This window comes from Etheostoma cragini, chromosome 13 (assembly GCF_013103735.1).
Source record: "Etheostoma cragini isolate CJK2018 chromosome 13, CSU_Ecrag_1.0, whole genome shotgun sequence".
Classification (NCBI taxonomy): domain Eukaryota; kingdom Metazoa; phylum Chordata; class Actinopteri; order Perciformes; family Percidae; genus Etheostoma; species Etheostoma cragini.
The window spans coordinates 13,114,721-13,132,373 of NC_048419.1; the positions used below are offsets into that span (position 1 = coordinate 13,114,721).

Genomic DNA, 17,653 nt, shown 5'->3' on the forward strand with positions numbered 1-17,653 from the left:
CTTGATTGATAACAACCTATTTTTTTCTTAACTCTTCTTATTTGGAAGGCCATGTTTTGCATGAAAATGTGAAGGGTTACAAAGAAAACCAATTTTGACGGAAAGAAACTGAAAATACACTCCCTTAGGACAAACAAATCAGATAATACAATCATCCACAATATCATTACCTGTTTTGAAATTCTACCTCTGTAAAAATGAGATTCATTTCTGTAACATCCCTAAAAATTATCATCATTATTTTCCTTATCACCACCTTGTCACCCTTTGTGAAATATATCCTTTCATCCATCTAATGTAATCCAACAATGATAATGTACTTGGGGTAAGATGTTGATCTGTTAACGTACCAGGTGTTTGGTACATAGGCTACATAAGGAATACAGAAAATGACAAACACAAACCTAATATGACGCAGTTCAATATAACAGAGCCTACATGTCATGTTATCCATATGTTATTGAATTTTATAATGGTATGTGGAATTGGAACACAGATTACAAATTTCAAAGGAATTACTTGGTAAAGGTTAAATTAACCCTATTTACCTATTACCTATTGACATAGACAGAACAAGGACAACAGGTCACAAAACACTGATACTTATTTGCCCCTTTCCATACAGTGTGAGGTTTGTCTTTTTCTCATGTGTCATTAGTTACACGTTGACACAAAAATCAAATTCTGATAAGGATGGACTAGGCAGGGTTGAAAGCAGAGTGACCAGAAGATGTCCCTACAGACCTGCATGTCAAACAGTTTTAAGCAGTGTTTAGAGATCCACCTGCTGTGTTTTGTTTGTCTGTAGTGATTTAATAAAGCCATCAATACGCCCGTGCTTTGACTTTTCCTTAACCTTTAATCTATTTTGTATTTTAAAACTAATTTGTGATGGACTTGTGTTTTACAAAAAAAATATTTTAGACATGTCAATTAGCAAGCAAACCAGAGCTTTTTGAAACATTTACATTCTAATTTTTGCATTTATTTAGCACATAGAAACCTCTGTGAATTTCCCAAAAGGGATAAATTAGACCTTACAGTATTATTACTAATTACTTACCTCTGGACACAATTGTTGCAAACTGCCAAGTCTGACACTTGAAACAACCAATAAGTCAATTCTTGACTACAGATTCAAAGGTGCTGCCGTAGTCTCAGATTACCTGACCTACTGTATCTCCACCTTAGATAACCACTTCACTGTGCACACCTGGGAATTCTTGTCAAACATATTACCATCCTAATTGGGCACTGGGCTGTTTTATGTGAACCTGTTAAAAGTTTTTCTGTTGGTAATAGTGCAACAACCTAGACCTTGACCCTCATTTACTGCAAGTCTGTGTCCATTATTCTCAATAAGAGTAAATGTATAACGTGATTTTAACAAGTCTTGGTTGTATTGTTGAGTCAGGAGTTAAAGTTCAGTGCAAATGTGGAAACCAAGGACCAAGGTCACAAAAACAAGCACATTCATTGCAAAGACAACAAGAAACCGGCTGTGGTGCCTCACACAAAAGTAAAAAATGTAAGGATGGTCTTAAATTCCTAATGCAAACTTCATAGATCACTCTGCCATAATCAACAGAGAATACAATAAATTTCATGCTACATTTTGTTGTTTGATTTTATAGCACAGTTTGGGAAAAAATGCTTATTTGCTTAACTTGCCAAGAGAAGAACCTTATGTTGGTCAGTAGCTTCATATTTGTCATATACGATAAATGTGAAGCTACTGCCAGCAGCTGGTAAGCTAACCATCTGCTGGATGAATGTTACCCAATACTTAACAGACCGATAGAAGAGTTGTATTGGTCTTCAAACTCTCAGCATGAAAGCAAACAAGCTCACATTTGAATGTCAAATATGATAAAAGTGTAATCACAGTCATCAATCACAAAAAAACGGAGTCATGATGTCTTCATGGCTTCTCTCATTTGTTGAAGTAGAGAAGATCGGTTATTGTGAGCACAACCTACTTGCAGCACTGTCAAAAGAGAAATGAAGCATTAGGAGGTTCAGTTTGTAATGAGTCAGCAGCTTTGTTCTGAATGTAAGTGTGTTCTGCATGTTACCTGTCTAATTTTGTTCCACCGTGAAGCAATGGCAAGAAGTGCAGTAAGGCACACCACCACTAAGCCTGCTATCATGGGTATCAGTGGTACCTTCAAGGTTTTTTCTACAAATGAGGGAGAAGACGATGATCAACCCACTTTTTCTTACTTTATATCATTGACTGATTCATTATTTCATGTGTTGATTGCACTGATTGTGTGAACTTACCTGTTACTGCAACAATGAATTGCTTGCTGTGTCCTCCATAGATGGGGGACTCTGCTCTGCACTGATACGTGCCTTCATGCAAGTTTTTCTTCATTCTCTTGGCGGTTAGCCGGCTTGTAAGGCCGTCATTGGTCACCGAGAAGCCACCTGCTAATAGATCCACTGTGCTCCCATTTAGTTTCCAAGACACGGAAAATACAGGTGGATTGGCCCAGATATCACACTGCAGGACTAGCACTGCCTCTTCTTCTACTGCAACCTCCTCTGACCCAGAGAGCTGTGGGGGATCTGAAGAGGAACATTTTCAATTGTATTTCGCAGCCAGCAGTTTTAACAATGCTAACGGTATGCTTTTATAGATGGCAATGTCAGTTTGTTGGTTGAACCACCTCTTTGGTCCTAACTGAAATTTTTTTAGTAAGAGGTATTATTACAGAAGGATAGCCATGCCTTTTTGTACAGGCATTTGAGGTTCCCAGAAGATGTATTCTAATAACAGTCCCTCTAAACCTAGATGAAGAACATGGTAAACAGTGTTAAGCAGAAGCCTAAGAGCCTGAGAGTGCCTGTAGACTCTTAATCTTGTTTTTTTCTTCTTCCTCAGTTTGTTATTGCAGCTGTTGCTTAACAAGCCACACGAGCAGGTCGGTGAGGCTGTGCTTAGGCTCGCTAACATCAGCACACTCACAGTGACAATGCTCACATGCTGATCTTTAGTGAGTAAGGGTTCCCACGTTCACTGTTAGCATGCATGCAAGATGAAACACACACTGTAGAGCTGAGACAGATGGGGATAACATTTCACAAATCTTGAGCTGATAGTGGCACTAGAGGAAAAGTCAGTGGACCACCAAAATCAGTGGGCTCATCCTCTGGGAAGCATGAACATCTGTACAAAATTCCACAGCAGTCCATTAAATAGATGTTGGGATACTTGATTGTGGACCAAAGTGGTGGACTAACATTGCCATCTCTAGCATGGCTTTAAAGACAGTTGACCCAAAAGCTTTTTTTAAGTTATCAATAACAAGTAGTACAATTATTAACATAATTACAACATTCAGTTGAAGGTACTCACATGTGACATTCAGGGTGACTGAGGCAGTAACTGTGGCGTTTTTGCTCAGGTGGCAGGTGAAAGTGGCACCATTGTCTTCATAGATGATGGGTGTAACACACACGCTGCTCTGACCTTTTTTATTTTCCTCTGTCAGACTGACGGCAGCACCATTCCTCATCCATGCCAACTCTTCATCAGACTGACTCTCATGGTCGCCGTCAGACTGACAAACCAGAGACACAGTCTTCTCCAGCTCTGTCTGTATAACACCCTCACTGTTGACTCCTGGGACAGACTGGATCTTGACACCTTAAGAAAAAAAGGGGGGAGGAGGTTGAGACTTTAAGAGACAACTGACTGAAGCAGTAACAACTTAGACTGCACACAACAAAATCTTTTATTGGAATAATAATAAGAAAAGAGGCTAATTCAATTCTTGGTGACCAGATTTTCAAACAGGCTTACCTAATGTCTGGGTTGCACAGTACAGGAGTAGATGGAAAAGAAGGGGTCGGGTCAACTTCATTTTACCCGTCCTCGGATAGACCTGCTATTGAGGAAAAGATCATTTAAAAGAGCATTAATAAATAATTTATTCAAAATTCTCATTTAATCAACATTGACCAAAAGTCCAGCAGTTTTCAACAACAAAAATAAAAAGAAGCTCCAGACATGCAGCAGTGACAGACTCTGTCATTTGTTAGCATTATTTAAATCTGCAGTATGTAAAGTTTTTACATTGCTTTGTGTTTCCTTTCGCAATGTCTTCCATGGTTTACTTAAAGCAGTTTGAATTGTTTTTCTCCTTCTTAGACTACTAACATCTGTGACAAAAAACAAGAATACTTAACACATTAATCGTTTGTTTTTAGCCACATTATACATTTCCAATTTACTTCCTCCTTTCAGTCAATTTAAGTTTCTTTGCAGGCCAAACCCTTCTCTGGTGCCCTAAACAATCAAATTATTCAATAGGCTTAGAGAATACTTGATTCAAGAATTCAAATGTGCATGAGTGATGAATTAAGATGATAATGAAACATTTTCAAGCGTTGGTTTAAGAGTACAAAGTCTGAAAAGGCTTTTCAAGGCAATTGTTTTTCGTGAAATCCTGCCATTTCATGGATTTTTGTTATGCTTTTCAACATTACACACAAGCACGTTTGGTACAGTTCAACTCATCAATTGCATTTGTCGTATCCAATTTAAAATATCTGTCAAATCATAAGAATTAGCAGAAAAATCAATGTTACCAGAATATTGTATCCAAGAAAGGGAAACCATTTTTATTACATAGATCATGTTCTCCCCAGTGTTTTACAAGACTTCAAAGACTGAATTTTGCAACAGCTGCCTGTTAGATCTGCGGTAAAATCATCCTTTTGGATAAAAACATCCATTTTAGTTTGTACTTGCTCACACTTATTAAAGTTAAAAGCCAAAATATGTGATTGTGGTTTGCTTAAAAGAAAAATAAGAGTTATTGTTTTTTAGAAGCAAGTCATAACAGCAACACAGTACCAATGTTCTCTGGGTTTACCCTTAAATTAAACATAAAACATGTGAATAAAATGTACGATAGCACTTACAGTTACCCCTTAGCTGACAATGATTATTTCTTCTTATTTCTCGTCCGTGTTTTCTGTATTCTCCCTGTAAACATGAGGATGTGGAGGATTGTTCTAACCTCTAGCTCTTATATGCTTCAGATCCACACGAGGACACTCTTATAACTTTCTTCACAGTTTCTCAGTGACTTTTTCATCATTCTCCTTTTCCTGTTTGTGCCAACACCCTTTCAATCCTCCCACCCCTGATTTTTTTTTTATTGTTTCATACTTATAATGCGCAAACGCAAGGAAAATGTTTTATTGGCTATAGTCATTACAGTGGCACTAAAACGTCTTGAATGTGTGAGCATTCAAAGGCACATAGTGTGGGTTCTTTAAATTTTAGTTTTTAATTATTGAGGGTTGTTAAAGCCCACAAGACACTTTTTTAGGAAACAAGTCACTGTCTGCCAATTTTCTGTGTATGTTATGCCCCTACTGTGTCTAGGGCCGGAGGATGCTAACGATTATGTAAAACCTGGGGGAAAACCAAAGGAAAGGCGGAAACAGTCCAAGAACAATCTTCAAGATGAATGAACCCTATTTGATTCTATAATCATTGTGTTGTATTTTAACATCAAATTCACATTATCTATATTGTTTAATGTCTTAATGTGAAAGTAGAACCATGTTCTCAAAGACGCTCACATCTCAACTGGTTATCCTCCGGACAGCTTGTCTCTTATGCTTTTCTCTCACTTTTTTGTGTAAGAGGCGCGTGTCCGCGCTATTCTCCTACATGCACTCACAGTCACACCTGATAGACAACCTTTAGTACCCAACTTAAGTAACGAGACAGTTTTTTAAAATGTAAGGAGTAGAAAGTACAGATATTTGTATTAAAATGTAAGGAGTGAAAGTGAAAGGTTGCCAAAAAAATAAAAAGTAAACTAACGTGAAAATTTCTGAAAAATCTTCTTGAGTAGCTTGTAGTAACAAAGTGTTTGTACTTCGTTACTTCCCATCTCTGGTTACCAGTGGTAGAAAGTAACTTAACACATTTACTCAATAAGTACTCAAGTACACCTACAAATATTTCATTGTAATACTACTGTGGTGTCTGAGCAGTGCTTTGGTGGTGTTGAGATGCTTCACTACTTCGTGCTTTTACTCCATTTTAGGGTGGTACAGTAATTTTTACTCCACTTCATATACCTGCAGTTCCTTTGCACAGAAGCTTTTGCAAAAAGGTCAGTGTGGATCCAATTTGAGGTACGTGTATACTACTGGGTAGAGTAGTAGTGTAGAAGTAACTGTGAGTCTCAAATAAAAGTGCAAATATGATGTAGTTGAAGTATAAAGTATCATATAAAGTAAAGTAAAAATTGCACTTAATACTTAGTTAACGTAACCCTAAGGTAACCCTAACACTGACAGCACATATGATGGTTGGAATTAGCCTTATCATAAGTAACTATGCACAACAATTAAATGCTGCTTTTACGTTGCAATACAATTATGCATTAGTAAAAGTTAAAAACATATCAATGCAGTCCATCACTGACAGGGACTATAAGTAAGTAATACTGTGAGTACATTCTGCTGATATTAATGTTGTACTTTAACTAAAGCAATACACTTCAGTTTTGTATAAAGAAGTGTAAATGATCTGACCCCCCACTGGTACTGTGTTTGAAGAAGTGGTAACAGTTGTTTCTTCTGACTACAACAAAGAAATGGACTCTTTCATTCAGATTTATTAAATTTAATGTAAAGAATAAAATTCTGTTCTATCCTGAAAAGCCAAAATGCAGTAGGCTACATAAGGGGGTAAACATTGAGATAAGTTATCTGATTTTACATTTTACCATATAATTAAATAACTTTGTCATGAAAAATATATAATTTTGGTGAAATATATCTAGAAACAGTCAAATGTACTAGAAAACAGAGGTTAAAACAAAGTAGCAGTGACTGCACTCTGCTTGAACGTTTTTTCACTTAGTAAGATTAAAAATCTCTTTTCGAGAGTGACCTGGCCAAGACAAGCAGCAGCACAACTAACATGGTTTCATACAACTTAAAATGGAGACACAAGAACAGACTATAGTTGTATAACGTATTAAAAACAGACTTCAACATTTGAAACTTCTACAGCCAGATGTGCCGGCATCCAAGTCGTTTATAACGGCTTTAAATGTCTGCAATGAAACCTTCTATTGAAGATTCAGTTTGCTTTGTAACTGTAACTCCAAGCCGAGGGAGCAGCATACTTGGACACCCTTTTTCCCAGTTCAGTACACGGGGACAGTTAGGAAAGAAAAAAGTCTCAGGAGTGTAGACAAAAAAGTCATGCTGTTTATCATTATAAGCTTTAGCTATTCCATAATCAGCACATGATATTCAACTATGGCAGCTTGACTCATGTGTAGGGCCAGATCAAGGATTAAAGGTTAGCAGCAATTGCAACATTGTGGGAGAAGAATGTGATCTTTATGTGAAGTTGCACAATTGACTACCTAGTAATGTATGTACCAGATAGACTCATGCAAGGATCTCTTGTTTCTCACCATTCAAACCTATATCCTCTTCAGCTACAACACGTTAGCTGATAGCTGTGCTTGTGACCTCTTTAGATAAACATAAATATCAATAATTAAAACCAAAATGTTACTCAGTCACATTTAGTGTTAACATATAAGTTGAATGTACTGGTTACGTTTCATTATTCAGTCAGAAGAAAATTGCCAAGTGCAGGTTTGTGTGCACATGTTTATGTGACAAGTACCTAAGGATGCTGACCCCAGGGACAAAGTCTGTAAGCAAAGTACAAAGAAGTACAAAAGCAGATAAGATCCACTGGCAATACATGCGCGCACACACACACACACACACACACACACACACACACACACACAGAAATAAACAGCATGGCTTCACTGTAAGTAATTAATTTAAGCCTGCAGAGTTTATGCCGTCAGAGCTTTTTGTGTGCACTGTACAAATGGGCATTCTTCACCAGATTGCGACTGTAATTAAGTTTGTAAAACTGCAAACACAAGTGCGTGCGCACGCACACACACACACGCACACACACACACACACACACACACACAGACACACACACACACACACACTGTGTTCTTTCCTTTGTTCATTCACTTAACTCCCTTCACACCAGATTATTCAATCACTAACTTTTACTGTAAGCATTGCATGTGTTGTATTTCTGAACCCAGATAGGCCGACTGCCCCTCTTACACTCCCTCTCTCCCTCCCTACTACCCCCCCTCCTTGTCCGCCTTGTTTTGTCTTTCTCCAATCTCTTTCCCTTCTTTCTTCTTTTTCTGTGTTTGAATGGAGAAGCTGGGTTCCCTGGAACCTGCACACCCTTCCTTGGGTGCAGGACACGTTGCTGGGCTTTCTGTTGCCAGGATGGCAGGGACTGAGGGAGACGAGGCGGCTGTCAGCTCTAAATTGTTTAGGTGTGCGTGTGTGAGACGTTGGCTACCACTGGCCTACAGAGAAGAACTCTACCAAGTATTAAGGCTCACGGGCCCACTGGTGAGTAGGGGAAAGTTGAAGTGTTGGTGGGGGGAGGCATGTTATTCATGTAACGCCACGACTGTAATACATTTGGTTCCTATATGTATTGGTTACAGAAATACTGTCATGCATGCAATGTTAAAGAGCACAACAGTGCAATCAATTTCCAGTTATGCAATATATGCACAGTATGCAATTAAAATAGTATGGTGCCTATAGTGTAGCTTAGAGCAAACCTGTCTGTGCTTGGTAATTTCACATTGCTGCTCCCAGTTACAGTAATACCAATAGTTTGCTGCATTGTAGTCAGATAGGCTGTCAGATCTTTCTCTTTGTTTCTACAGCTGCTGTCCCGGATTCTGTACTTTCTCGTGCCTTTTATTAGCACCATATTCTGTGGTCACATTGGCAATGCTGAACTGGCTGGATATGCACTTGCCTCATCGGTACAATTTTTAAATCTTTGTAGACTAATTGATTTTACCTGCTGCTCATTTTAACTGTTACAACAATTCTATTTAATCTGTATCTGTGTGTTTGTGTTTGTGTGTGTGTGTGTGTGTGTGTGTGTGTGTGTGAATGATGATGCTCATTTTCTGTACCTTTAACACGAAACTGGCAAAGTGATTTGGCAACACTGTGATATTATGCTCCAAAAGGGTGCAAAAAGACAAATATATTCACATCAGCACCTGCCATGTCAACTGCACAAACAGAAAAAAATGTATACACTTACGACACAGATTGCCAAACACCACAGAGTGGAGAGATGTAAAAAATGCTAAATAAACACACATAGTTTAGATTAGATTCAACTTTCTTGTCATTACACAGGTACAAAGCAACAAAATGCAGTTTAGATAGAGCCTCCGGGCCGCAGCTATCCAAAGCCACACACACTCTGAAAAGGATTTATGCTGATAGCAAGATAATTGTATCTTGTATTGACAAGACATAACAACATAACAACATAAGGCACAAGACTACACACGGTACATGTGGATACATGAAGGATTTTTTAATGCTGACTCGGGAGGATGGGAAAAACAAACAAAAAGAGACTGAGGCAGTCAGATAGAAGCGTGGAGTGAGAGGTGTGTGTGTGTGTGTGTGTGTGTGTGTAATATGAAGCGTCAGACTGTCCAAGTTGTTAGAGAGTTCAGTTCATCTGGACTTGAGGAGATAAGACAATGCACAGGAGTAGATAGTAGTGCATCTGCAGGCTGTTTACCCGCTCGGGTGAAGGATGGGGGGGGGGGCATAGATCACACTCCAAATTAGGTTGATTCAGCGGAATTTGTCCAAATCAATGTCCGTCAATCAATTCCACTCGCCCTCAGCGTCATACGTGCATCCAAATCATGAAGTGCCCTCCGCGCTTCCCCAGACCGGTCTGAGATGTTACTAGACAGTTCACTGGCCTGGTCAGCCCTCGGATGTAAAACCTTCATCCTCTCAATCACTCCATGTAAGCACTCTTTAAGTTCCACAGACAGCTTGTGGGTAAATTTGCTGGCGGCTGTCTTACCAATTTTATGATAAGTCAGGGAGACCCCAAGGCCGATGATCAGGGGTCCCACCTACAGAATTCCAATTATCCAAATAACGTCTTCCACAGTGAGAATTGTGCCAATAGTGCCAATTCTCCAAGGAATCACGAGCGTAGCCTGCAGGGAATGTCCCACTGGGGCAGATCAGCCTACCCGGTAAGGCATGCTTGAGTGAAAAGATCTTGTCAATAGCGCTTAGTTGGGTTTAGGACTGGTTACTCCTGAGGTCCATAGTAGCTGATTCACAAAAGAATCATACTCGTTAAACCATCCACATCATAATTTAACATTGAACCTTGAGGGACACCTTGAGTCTCAGGGCTTGGGATATTGTCATCCTTGAGATCATTGCTGCTTCCACTTATGCAAACTCTATTGTTTTGTATTCAACTTCCCAGACCGGTACAAAATCATGGAAGCAACCCTCTTGGTTTGCATGACCAGCATGTGTTAAGGAGGTGGTATCACATGGCATCATGCTACTATGTTGTCAAACAGCTGATAACATACACGTCCTCCAAAAAAGTACCATGGAAATCCATTGGATTTTTTAATTTTTATTTTTTAAGGTGTGTAAGTTTATTGAGTTTAAGATCTCTTTTGCAAGACCTGAGGCCAGCAGCAGAAACGTAGTGCAAAAAGACAACTAATTTAATCACACATGATTGATTGATTGATTGATTGATTGATTTGGCTCTCTTTGGCTTGCTTTAAGTTGAACTCTTTTTTATCACAATTCTACTTTGACTGTCTGCCATTTGGCACTGGGAAAATAGAATATATTTGTGAGAGCATTGCATGTTAAGAGTGCCTACAGTTAGTGAGAATCGTGTTGTGAGAATCGTGAAACAGTTGGCACTGAACTACAGACCTGCAAACAAAAGCAATGAGCAAAAAATGGCTGACACTTGCATCAAGCTGCAGACTGGGTTGTTGATTAACAGTGGGACTGGGTGTATTAACCCTTTCCCATTATACGCAAAATGATATATTTAATGGACAAATGAATCTGATTGAAAAATGCCAAACTTTGGATTCAACCATGAAAATAAAATGACAGCTGATTAGATAGAAGTTTAGAACGTTTTTAGCACCTTAAGACCACACAGACAACACACATCTTTAAACAGTCTTTTAGAATTGTTGAGATCTATGATCAGTCTAATGTATTATGGTAGATGTGCAATATTTGGGGGGTTCTTGTGTGAGGTGTATTGAATGTTAACTGTAGTTGAATGCATTTGTATTAGACAAGTGTATGTGCGATGTGTGGCTTTAATTTTGGAGTGTAGCCTCTTCCTTAATGTCCCAGTGCAGGGCATCCATGCTCACTTTTGAGATTACAACGGACTGAGCTGAGACTCAGGATACAGTGACACTGAAGTGAAATAGCCAGTTGAAATGTTGGGGTAAAATCATATGGGGCAGGCGGGATCCCTTCCTACTTTTAGGTTTAGATTTTAGAGAGATAGCAGCAATTCACAGACTGCAACAGTCAATCTAATTAGATTTCTCAATCCTACAACTTCCTTCTGCCACGATGTCTCAGACTAATTCTTCCAATAACCCTACTCTGCTTGACACACGGTAGGCTTTGCTGCTCTCTCCTTTTGAAGTAATTTTGCCACATACATTTTTAATGAAAATGCTAAGCTCCTTAAAATCCACCTGTTTTTTAGCCATGGGCTTCCCACCCTTGAGGCAACTATCAAATAGTTTCAAGGACTAAGACACCACATTCTTATTAGTTGCGGAATCAAATTAATGTACATATTACTCAGAGTTATACATAAACAAAAAAGGACAATGTACAAAAGACATTTAAACAGCAACATTTTATAACTAAAGTTTACAGTTTTTGTTCTCTGATTGTCTTGTTTTTGATGCTCCACCTCTCAGACCATTGCAATAACCACAACTGCAACAGGCTATGGCCTTGCCTTGGCTTGTGACACACTAATTTCTCAGGTGAGCAAACCACATTATCTATTGTAATTTCACAATGTGCATTGTGTGTTGTATACAGACAAGTCTACATTTTGAACCTATGTCATCAGATTCTGTTCTCTTTTGTCTCTTTTGTGTCTTGCAGACATTCGGCAGTGAGAACATGAAACGTGTGGGAGTTATTCTCCAAAGGAGCACATTGATCCTGCTGTTCTTTTGTCTGCCCTGTTGGGGTCTTCTCATCAACACTCAGAAATTGCTCCTCATCTTGTACCAAGAGAATGAGGTGGCAAGGTAAATTAACAGTTTCTTAAACTATATAAACTGCATATATTAAGCTAAGTCCTAAACTAAACCCACACAGTGCAGCTTCTAAAGGTTGTTTTGCCATTACCATTGCCATGGACACTCCAGTCTGGTAGCACCCTAAAGACTTAAAGGAAATGAGCAGCCTTCTTTCTGTTTCTTTTTGTTGTTTAAGGACAAATCTCCCCATAGTATTACCCTTATGTGTGTGTGTGTGTGTGTGTGTGTGTGTTAGGTTGAAAAAACATATCTTTATCTTTAATGTCGTGTTTGTTATTCTTACCAGCGGTGTTACTGATTTCTGTATTATTTATCGTATTGTTATATCCAGACAATTGTGTACAGAGGTTTTTGTTGGTGCGCTTGAGTTCAGTTTTGTATGTACATTTATGTATGTTGTGTATATGTGTGAATATATGCAGCTTTAGACACCTGGATGGATTAGATTCCTGTTTTTCTACTTATCATTTTGAGAATTTAAAGCAACAAAGCATACATTTAATGTAAACGCACCCTTTTAATACTGCATATAAACTTACAAAAAGAGGGGCATGTCAGAGTAGAAAGTAATTGATTGTATGTTTGCTCTACTACATTAATATTACCCTATTTGTCTTTCTTTCAGAATTGCCCAGCTCTATGTGATAGCATTTCTACCAGCTGTTCCAGTGAGTGCCATGGACTGAAACACTGTCAATCAGTCAATGTTTTTTGCAATATTCTGCAGCTGCTTGAGCTACATGATTAGCACATTAGGATATCTTATTAGCTCTGTATTAAAAACAGGTTGTTTAAATGGCTTGATGCCTGCAGGGTGTGAGGTAGCAAATAGGAAATATCTTAAAAACTAAATATAATAGTAAAACACGTGGTAAAATTTTATGTTTCTGTGGTGAAATATTTACTTTACAATTCTTTCCAACAGTGCCAGAAGCCAGATCATTGTCTGTTTGGAAAATAATCCTGTTCCATCCAATTCTCCCCATTACCTCTCCAGTGCATAAAATCAAAGTAGTTAAGAAAAAGCAAGAGTAGCTGCATCTTTACAGTAACAGCCAGACAGACAACAATAGGTTTTTCAAAACAAAATGGCAAAAAAAGTAAATGGACACATCTAGAAAACAATAAATGCCTACAGTCCGGACATTTTCAATGGTTATAGTCAAACTACAGAGTAAAAAAAAAAAAAAAAAAAAAAAAGACATATCAACTCTCCATCATGTTGTGCTTACTCACATTACCTCCTTAATTTGACAGAGGTAATTGAGTTAGATTGATTAAGGTAATTGAAATATTCCTCCATTAATATATTTCATCCATGTTTCATCAAATTATTAGAATGCATGCTCACCCTGTTCACACGCAACATATCAACATTTAAAAATGAATAAGTATTTTAGAACAAATAGGCATGCAGAGGAAAAAGTAGCTACCAAGTTGTGTTTGAGAATCCTGAGAGGTCTACCATTTTGATTTAAAAAATAAATCCCCTTCGTCCCTACAGGCCATGTTCCTGCACATGCTGCAAGTTGCCTACCTACAAAACCAAGTAAGTTCAGAGGAGAAAACAGGTGCACGTCTCCCAGCCTTAAAAATTGGACTGCAATATGTTTCCCCAAAACAAATTCAGGGAATGGTTGCAATGGTAAAAAGAGAGTAAATATCCTCATGTCTTTATATCTGTATTTACATCAAAGACAGTGTGGTGCTGAAACCAAAGTCAGCAGTTTTGTTGGATAAATATTTTGAAACATTTCGTACCGACATTTATGGTTCCAAGACATTGCATCCTAATGATCTCAATGACCATCCTCTAATGGTTTTGAGTAAAATGTCTCATATTGTTGGACCTATCCCACATCACTGTGAAGTAAATAGATTGCTGTGAAATTTGATTCAGACATGTATGTCCCCCTCAGGATGAATTGTTATAAATGTGTTGATCTGATTTGATTTGATTCTGATTTGGAGGTGGCAGTAGCTCAGTTTGTGGGTTGGGAACCGGAGGGTCGTTGGCCAAGTCCGGAGTGTGGATTGGTGGCTGGAGAGATGCTACTTCACCTTCTGGGCACTGCCAGGTGCTTTTGAGCAAGGCACCATACCCCCCAATCGCTCAGGGCGCTGGTCCAGCACTGGAAACCCATTCACTCTGACATATCTCCATTTGTGCATGAATAGGACCTGAGCATGTGTGTGGATTTCAGGCCTAGTGTAGGGATTACTAACAAAACAGAGTGTAAATTTTAATTTTCACCACTGGGGATCACTAAACAGTATAAATTATTATTAAATTATCCAGTGATGGAAAGTTTTCCTCTAGTGCCACCATCAGGTCAAAATTGTAATCTGTCAATGTGAAAATCTAATCACCCTCAGCTTTAGTTGCTCAGTGCTAATTAACAAATATTACTATGTTAATATGCTTGTCACTCCTCGATGTAAGTTGAGTGCAGATTTGAGTCGTGCATGCTCAAATTTAAACGCGTCATACCTGATGAGAGTCGAGTCAGATCGGCTCTGGTCGAGTGCAGATGTAAATTGCGCATGCTCAGATTTTAAAGGTTTAAAGCATAACATGTCATATTGAAATTAGTCAAATCCATGAAGTTATAACATTTTCTCATTACAAACGATAAAAATAACAATAAAAACTAAAAAGACAATGGGAATCATTTCAGAAACGTTTTAGCTATCTTGTTTGATTGCTAACGCTAGCTCACAATGCCATTCGAGTGACAGCCTTTGTTGTGTTTGATTGCTAGCTTGTAGCTAAGCTAGCAGTCATTTCAAAAACCTTTTAGCTATCTATGGTTGTTTGATTGCTAACGTTAGCTCAAAACACCATTCAACTGACAACCTTGTTATGTTTTATTGCTAACTTGTAGCCAGCAGTGAAGGAACTTAGTTAAGTAGGTCCATTTTTACTGTATTGACATTACAGAAGTCTCTTGTTAGCATCTTGTATGCTACTTGTTGCAAAGTGATGCATTCGCAACTCACATCTTTACTCATCGCAAAGTGACGCATGTGCAACTCAAATCTGCACTCGACTTACATCGGAGAGTGACAATGCTAACACTCTAAACTAAAATGGTAAACATGGTACACATTATTGCTATACATGTGCGTTGTTACTTTCAGCATGTTAGCATGCTAAAATGAGCATTTAGCACAAAGCACCACTCTGCCTAATCAAGCTGCTGGTTTAGGCTTACTATAGTCTTGTTAGTGGAGTGCTTTCTTTTTCCCAAATATTTTGTTTATGTTATAATAAATAAATAATATTCATGCAGTTTGAAAATTAGCTCTTCAGATTGGATAGCTGATTAAGGATTGTATGCCTTTTTTGTCTGACAGGGGATAATTCTACCTCAGTTGTACACAGCGGCAGCAGCAAACATTTTTAACCTGGGGGCCAACTACGTCTTAATCTTCAGCCTTGAGTTGGGTGTGGTGTAAGTGTGTATGCTGCTTCTTTTTACCTTTGTAAGATCATGTTTCGTCCGTCATGTTTGATGGATTTTGTGCTGTTAAAAAATGTCATCAAGCCTCAAGTGCCAAGACTGGGTAAACCCCGCCCACTCTGCCAGCGATTTGATTTTGCCCTGCAGTTGGATCATAGACAGTTAAAGACCAACAGATTGTGCTGCTCTGGACCATAGACTGTATATATATTGATAACAGTCTATGCTCTGGACGGAGACTATAAACAGTTAAAGAAATTGACCAACAGATCCCGATGCTCTGGACAGAGATCTGTGAAGGAAAGTTGAAGAACTTTTCCAGTGAGGGCTGAGCGTTACTGTGCAGCCTCCAACTGAGCCTGACTACGTAGATGTGACTTGAGCAACCTGTCTGAAAGTTGTAATGCTTCTGGTAGCTGTGCCAAGAGAAATCTCAATCCTTCCCAGTCTTGCAGAGACGGAGGGCATAATGTGTTAGGAGATAACATAGGCACTGGCTAATTATTGCTAACTAAAATGCTAGTTAACATTAGTAATTAAACCTAAACAGCTAATACAAGTATGTCTGCGAGCTTCTCCTGACAATACGGTGATTTGTCGCCTACACAAAAGCAAGTTGCTTGGTCATGACACAAGCGTTAGCCTATTTGTGCAAAAATGTCTGCTATGGAGCCATAATGTGAGGTACAAGGTACTGGAGCCTTTTGTACATTTTCGTGTTTCTATAGAAATAAACAATGTACAAATATAGTCTTTAAACGCTTCAGATGTAAAGTTATTTGCTGTCAAAGTAATGTCAAAATTAATGGAGGTCAATGAAACGGCAAGAGAGTACTTTGTAGCATTAAAATGGCACCATAAAAGCTACACTTAGAGAGGAAAGTCTTAACCCTTGGTCTGGAAACCTGCACGTTTACCTCTCCTGCTTCACCAACCAACCAGTCACAAACTGGCCTATCTACCTGCCGTGCTATTGTCAGGTTTAACACAATGACAGTAGAGAAGCGACCAAGCAGTTTCTTGTTTACATTCAACATAACGGCCACCGAAGCACAGCAACCCATTGATTCCGCTGTCGCTTCTACATCACTTGGGTTGTTGGTGTGATTGGTTGAAGGACTACCAATTGCGTGCAGAGTCATTAGAACTATGGCCCCTTGTGCAAAGAAGATATAGAACAGACTCCCCAGACCAATGCTCAGTCTCAAATCAGTTAAGCTTGGCTTGGTCTGGTGATAGCCAGACTATCAAGTGCCATCATGACCAATAAAATATACTAGTTAAAAGTGCAGTAAGCAATGCTGGGCAAAGATTGCTGATATTTGAACTCAACTGCCAAACAAATCCAACTCCAACCCTACCATCAACTGTTGCCGATTGGCTGGAATAGTGTTTTGTGACTCTTGCACTCCATTCTGTTTGTTTTCCATTTACATAGCCAGGACTGTGTAGTAGTACAGTAGTGTAGTTTTTCAGTGCACACAGAAAATATAGAGCTAGGTGACCGTGAAGAGATATTTGCTAAATTTGACAAAAGATGTATTTGATTAACATCACTTACTATACCTCAAATCCTCTGCCGTGTAGCATTTAAAGCACATCTCTCTTTCTCCCCTGATCAGTTCACTGAGAGGGCTGAGGGCATAGCCAGGAGTTTGGAAATAAGAGGACAGGAGGTCAGAGAGCTTGTATTTTAATCTAAGATTTGTTTTTTGATAAAACAGAGCCAGCAGTACACTGATGTTTATTTTATGTTTTTATTTTATTTAGAGAAGAAGGCAGTCTAGAGAAAGAAGAAAGAGCTCTGTTGATCCTGGTCCAGCTGGACAAACATTTGATACAACAGGCAGTCCACTTAACCAATCAGGTCCCTGTGGTCAGGTCAGGTCTGTCCCTCCCCTCCCATATCAAGCATGGACGCTAAATGGTCAAGGTTTACTCCCAGAC

The 17,653-nt window shown here is 38.8% G+C and overlaps 2 protein-coding genes across 3 annotated transcripts in view; one reads left to right on the forward strand and one right to left on the reverse strand.

Moving 5' to 3' along the window:
• Positions 1-1,455: 1,455 nt before the first annotated feature.
• tmigd1 (transmembrane and immunoglobulin domain containing 1) lies at positions 1,456-5,089 on the reverse strand. Of its 2 annotated transcripts, none has more exons than XM_034890901.1 (6): positions 4,949-5,089; positions 3,809-3,893; positions 3,362-3,652; positions 2,284-2,571; positions 2,076-2,179; positions 1,456-1,987 (listed from the first exon to the last, which is right to left on the reverse strand). In XM_034890901.1, exons 2-6 carry the CDS (start codon positions 3,867-3,869, stop codon positions 1,976-1,978), a joined length of 756 nt encoding a protein of 251 aa, XP_034746792.1. In that variant the 5' UTR covers positions 3,870-3,893; positions 4,949-5,089; the 3' UTR covers positions 1,456-1,975. The 2 variants fall into 2 exon arrangements, with proteins under 2 accessions (XP_034746792.1, XP_034746793.1); XM_034890902.1 differs by having other exon boundaries at positions 3,809-3,890; positions 4,951-5,074.
• A 2,950-nt stretch (positions 5,090-8,039) lies between these two features.
• slc47a1 (solute carrier family 47 member 1) overlaps positions 8,040-17,653 on the forward strand; it is a 14,373-nt gene continuing 4,759 nt past the window's right edge. Inside the window, exons 1-7 of the mRNA XM_034890472.1 lie at positions 8,040-8,457; positions 8,784-8,885; positions 11,889-11,957; positions 12,082-12,230; positions 12,868-12,910; positions 13,747-13,791; positions 15,600-15,697. Coding sequence (XP_034746363.1) covers positions 8,251-8,457; positions 8,784-8,885; positions 11,889-11,957; positions 12,082-12,230; positions 12,868-12,910; positions 13,747-13,791; positions 15,600-15,697 — 713 coding nt within the window. The 5' untranslated portion in view covers positions 8,040-8,250. The remainder of the gene's footprint in view (positions 8,458-8,783; positions 8,886-11,888; positions 11,958-12,081; positions 12,231-12,867; positions 12,911-13,746; positions 13,792-15,599; positions 15,698-17,653) is intronic.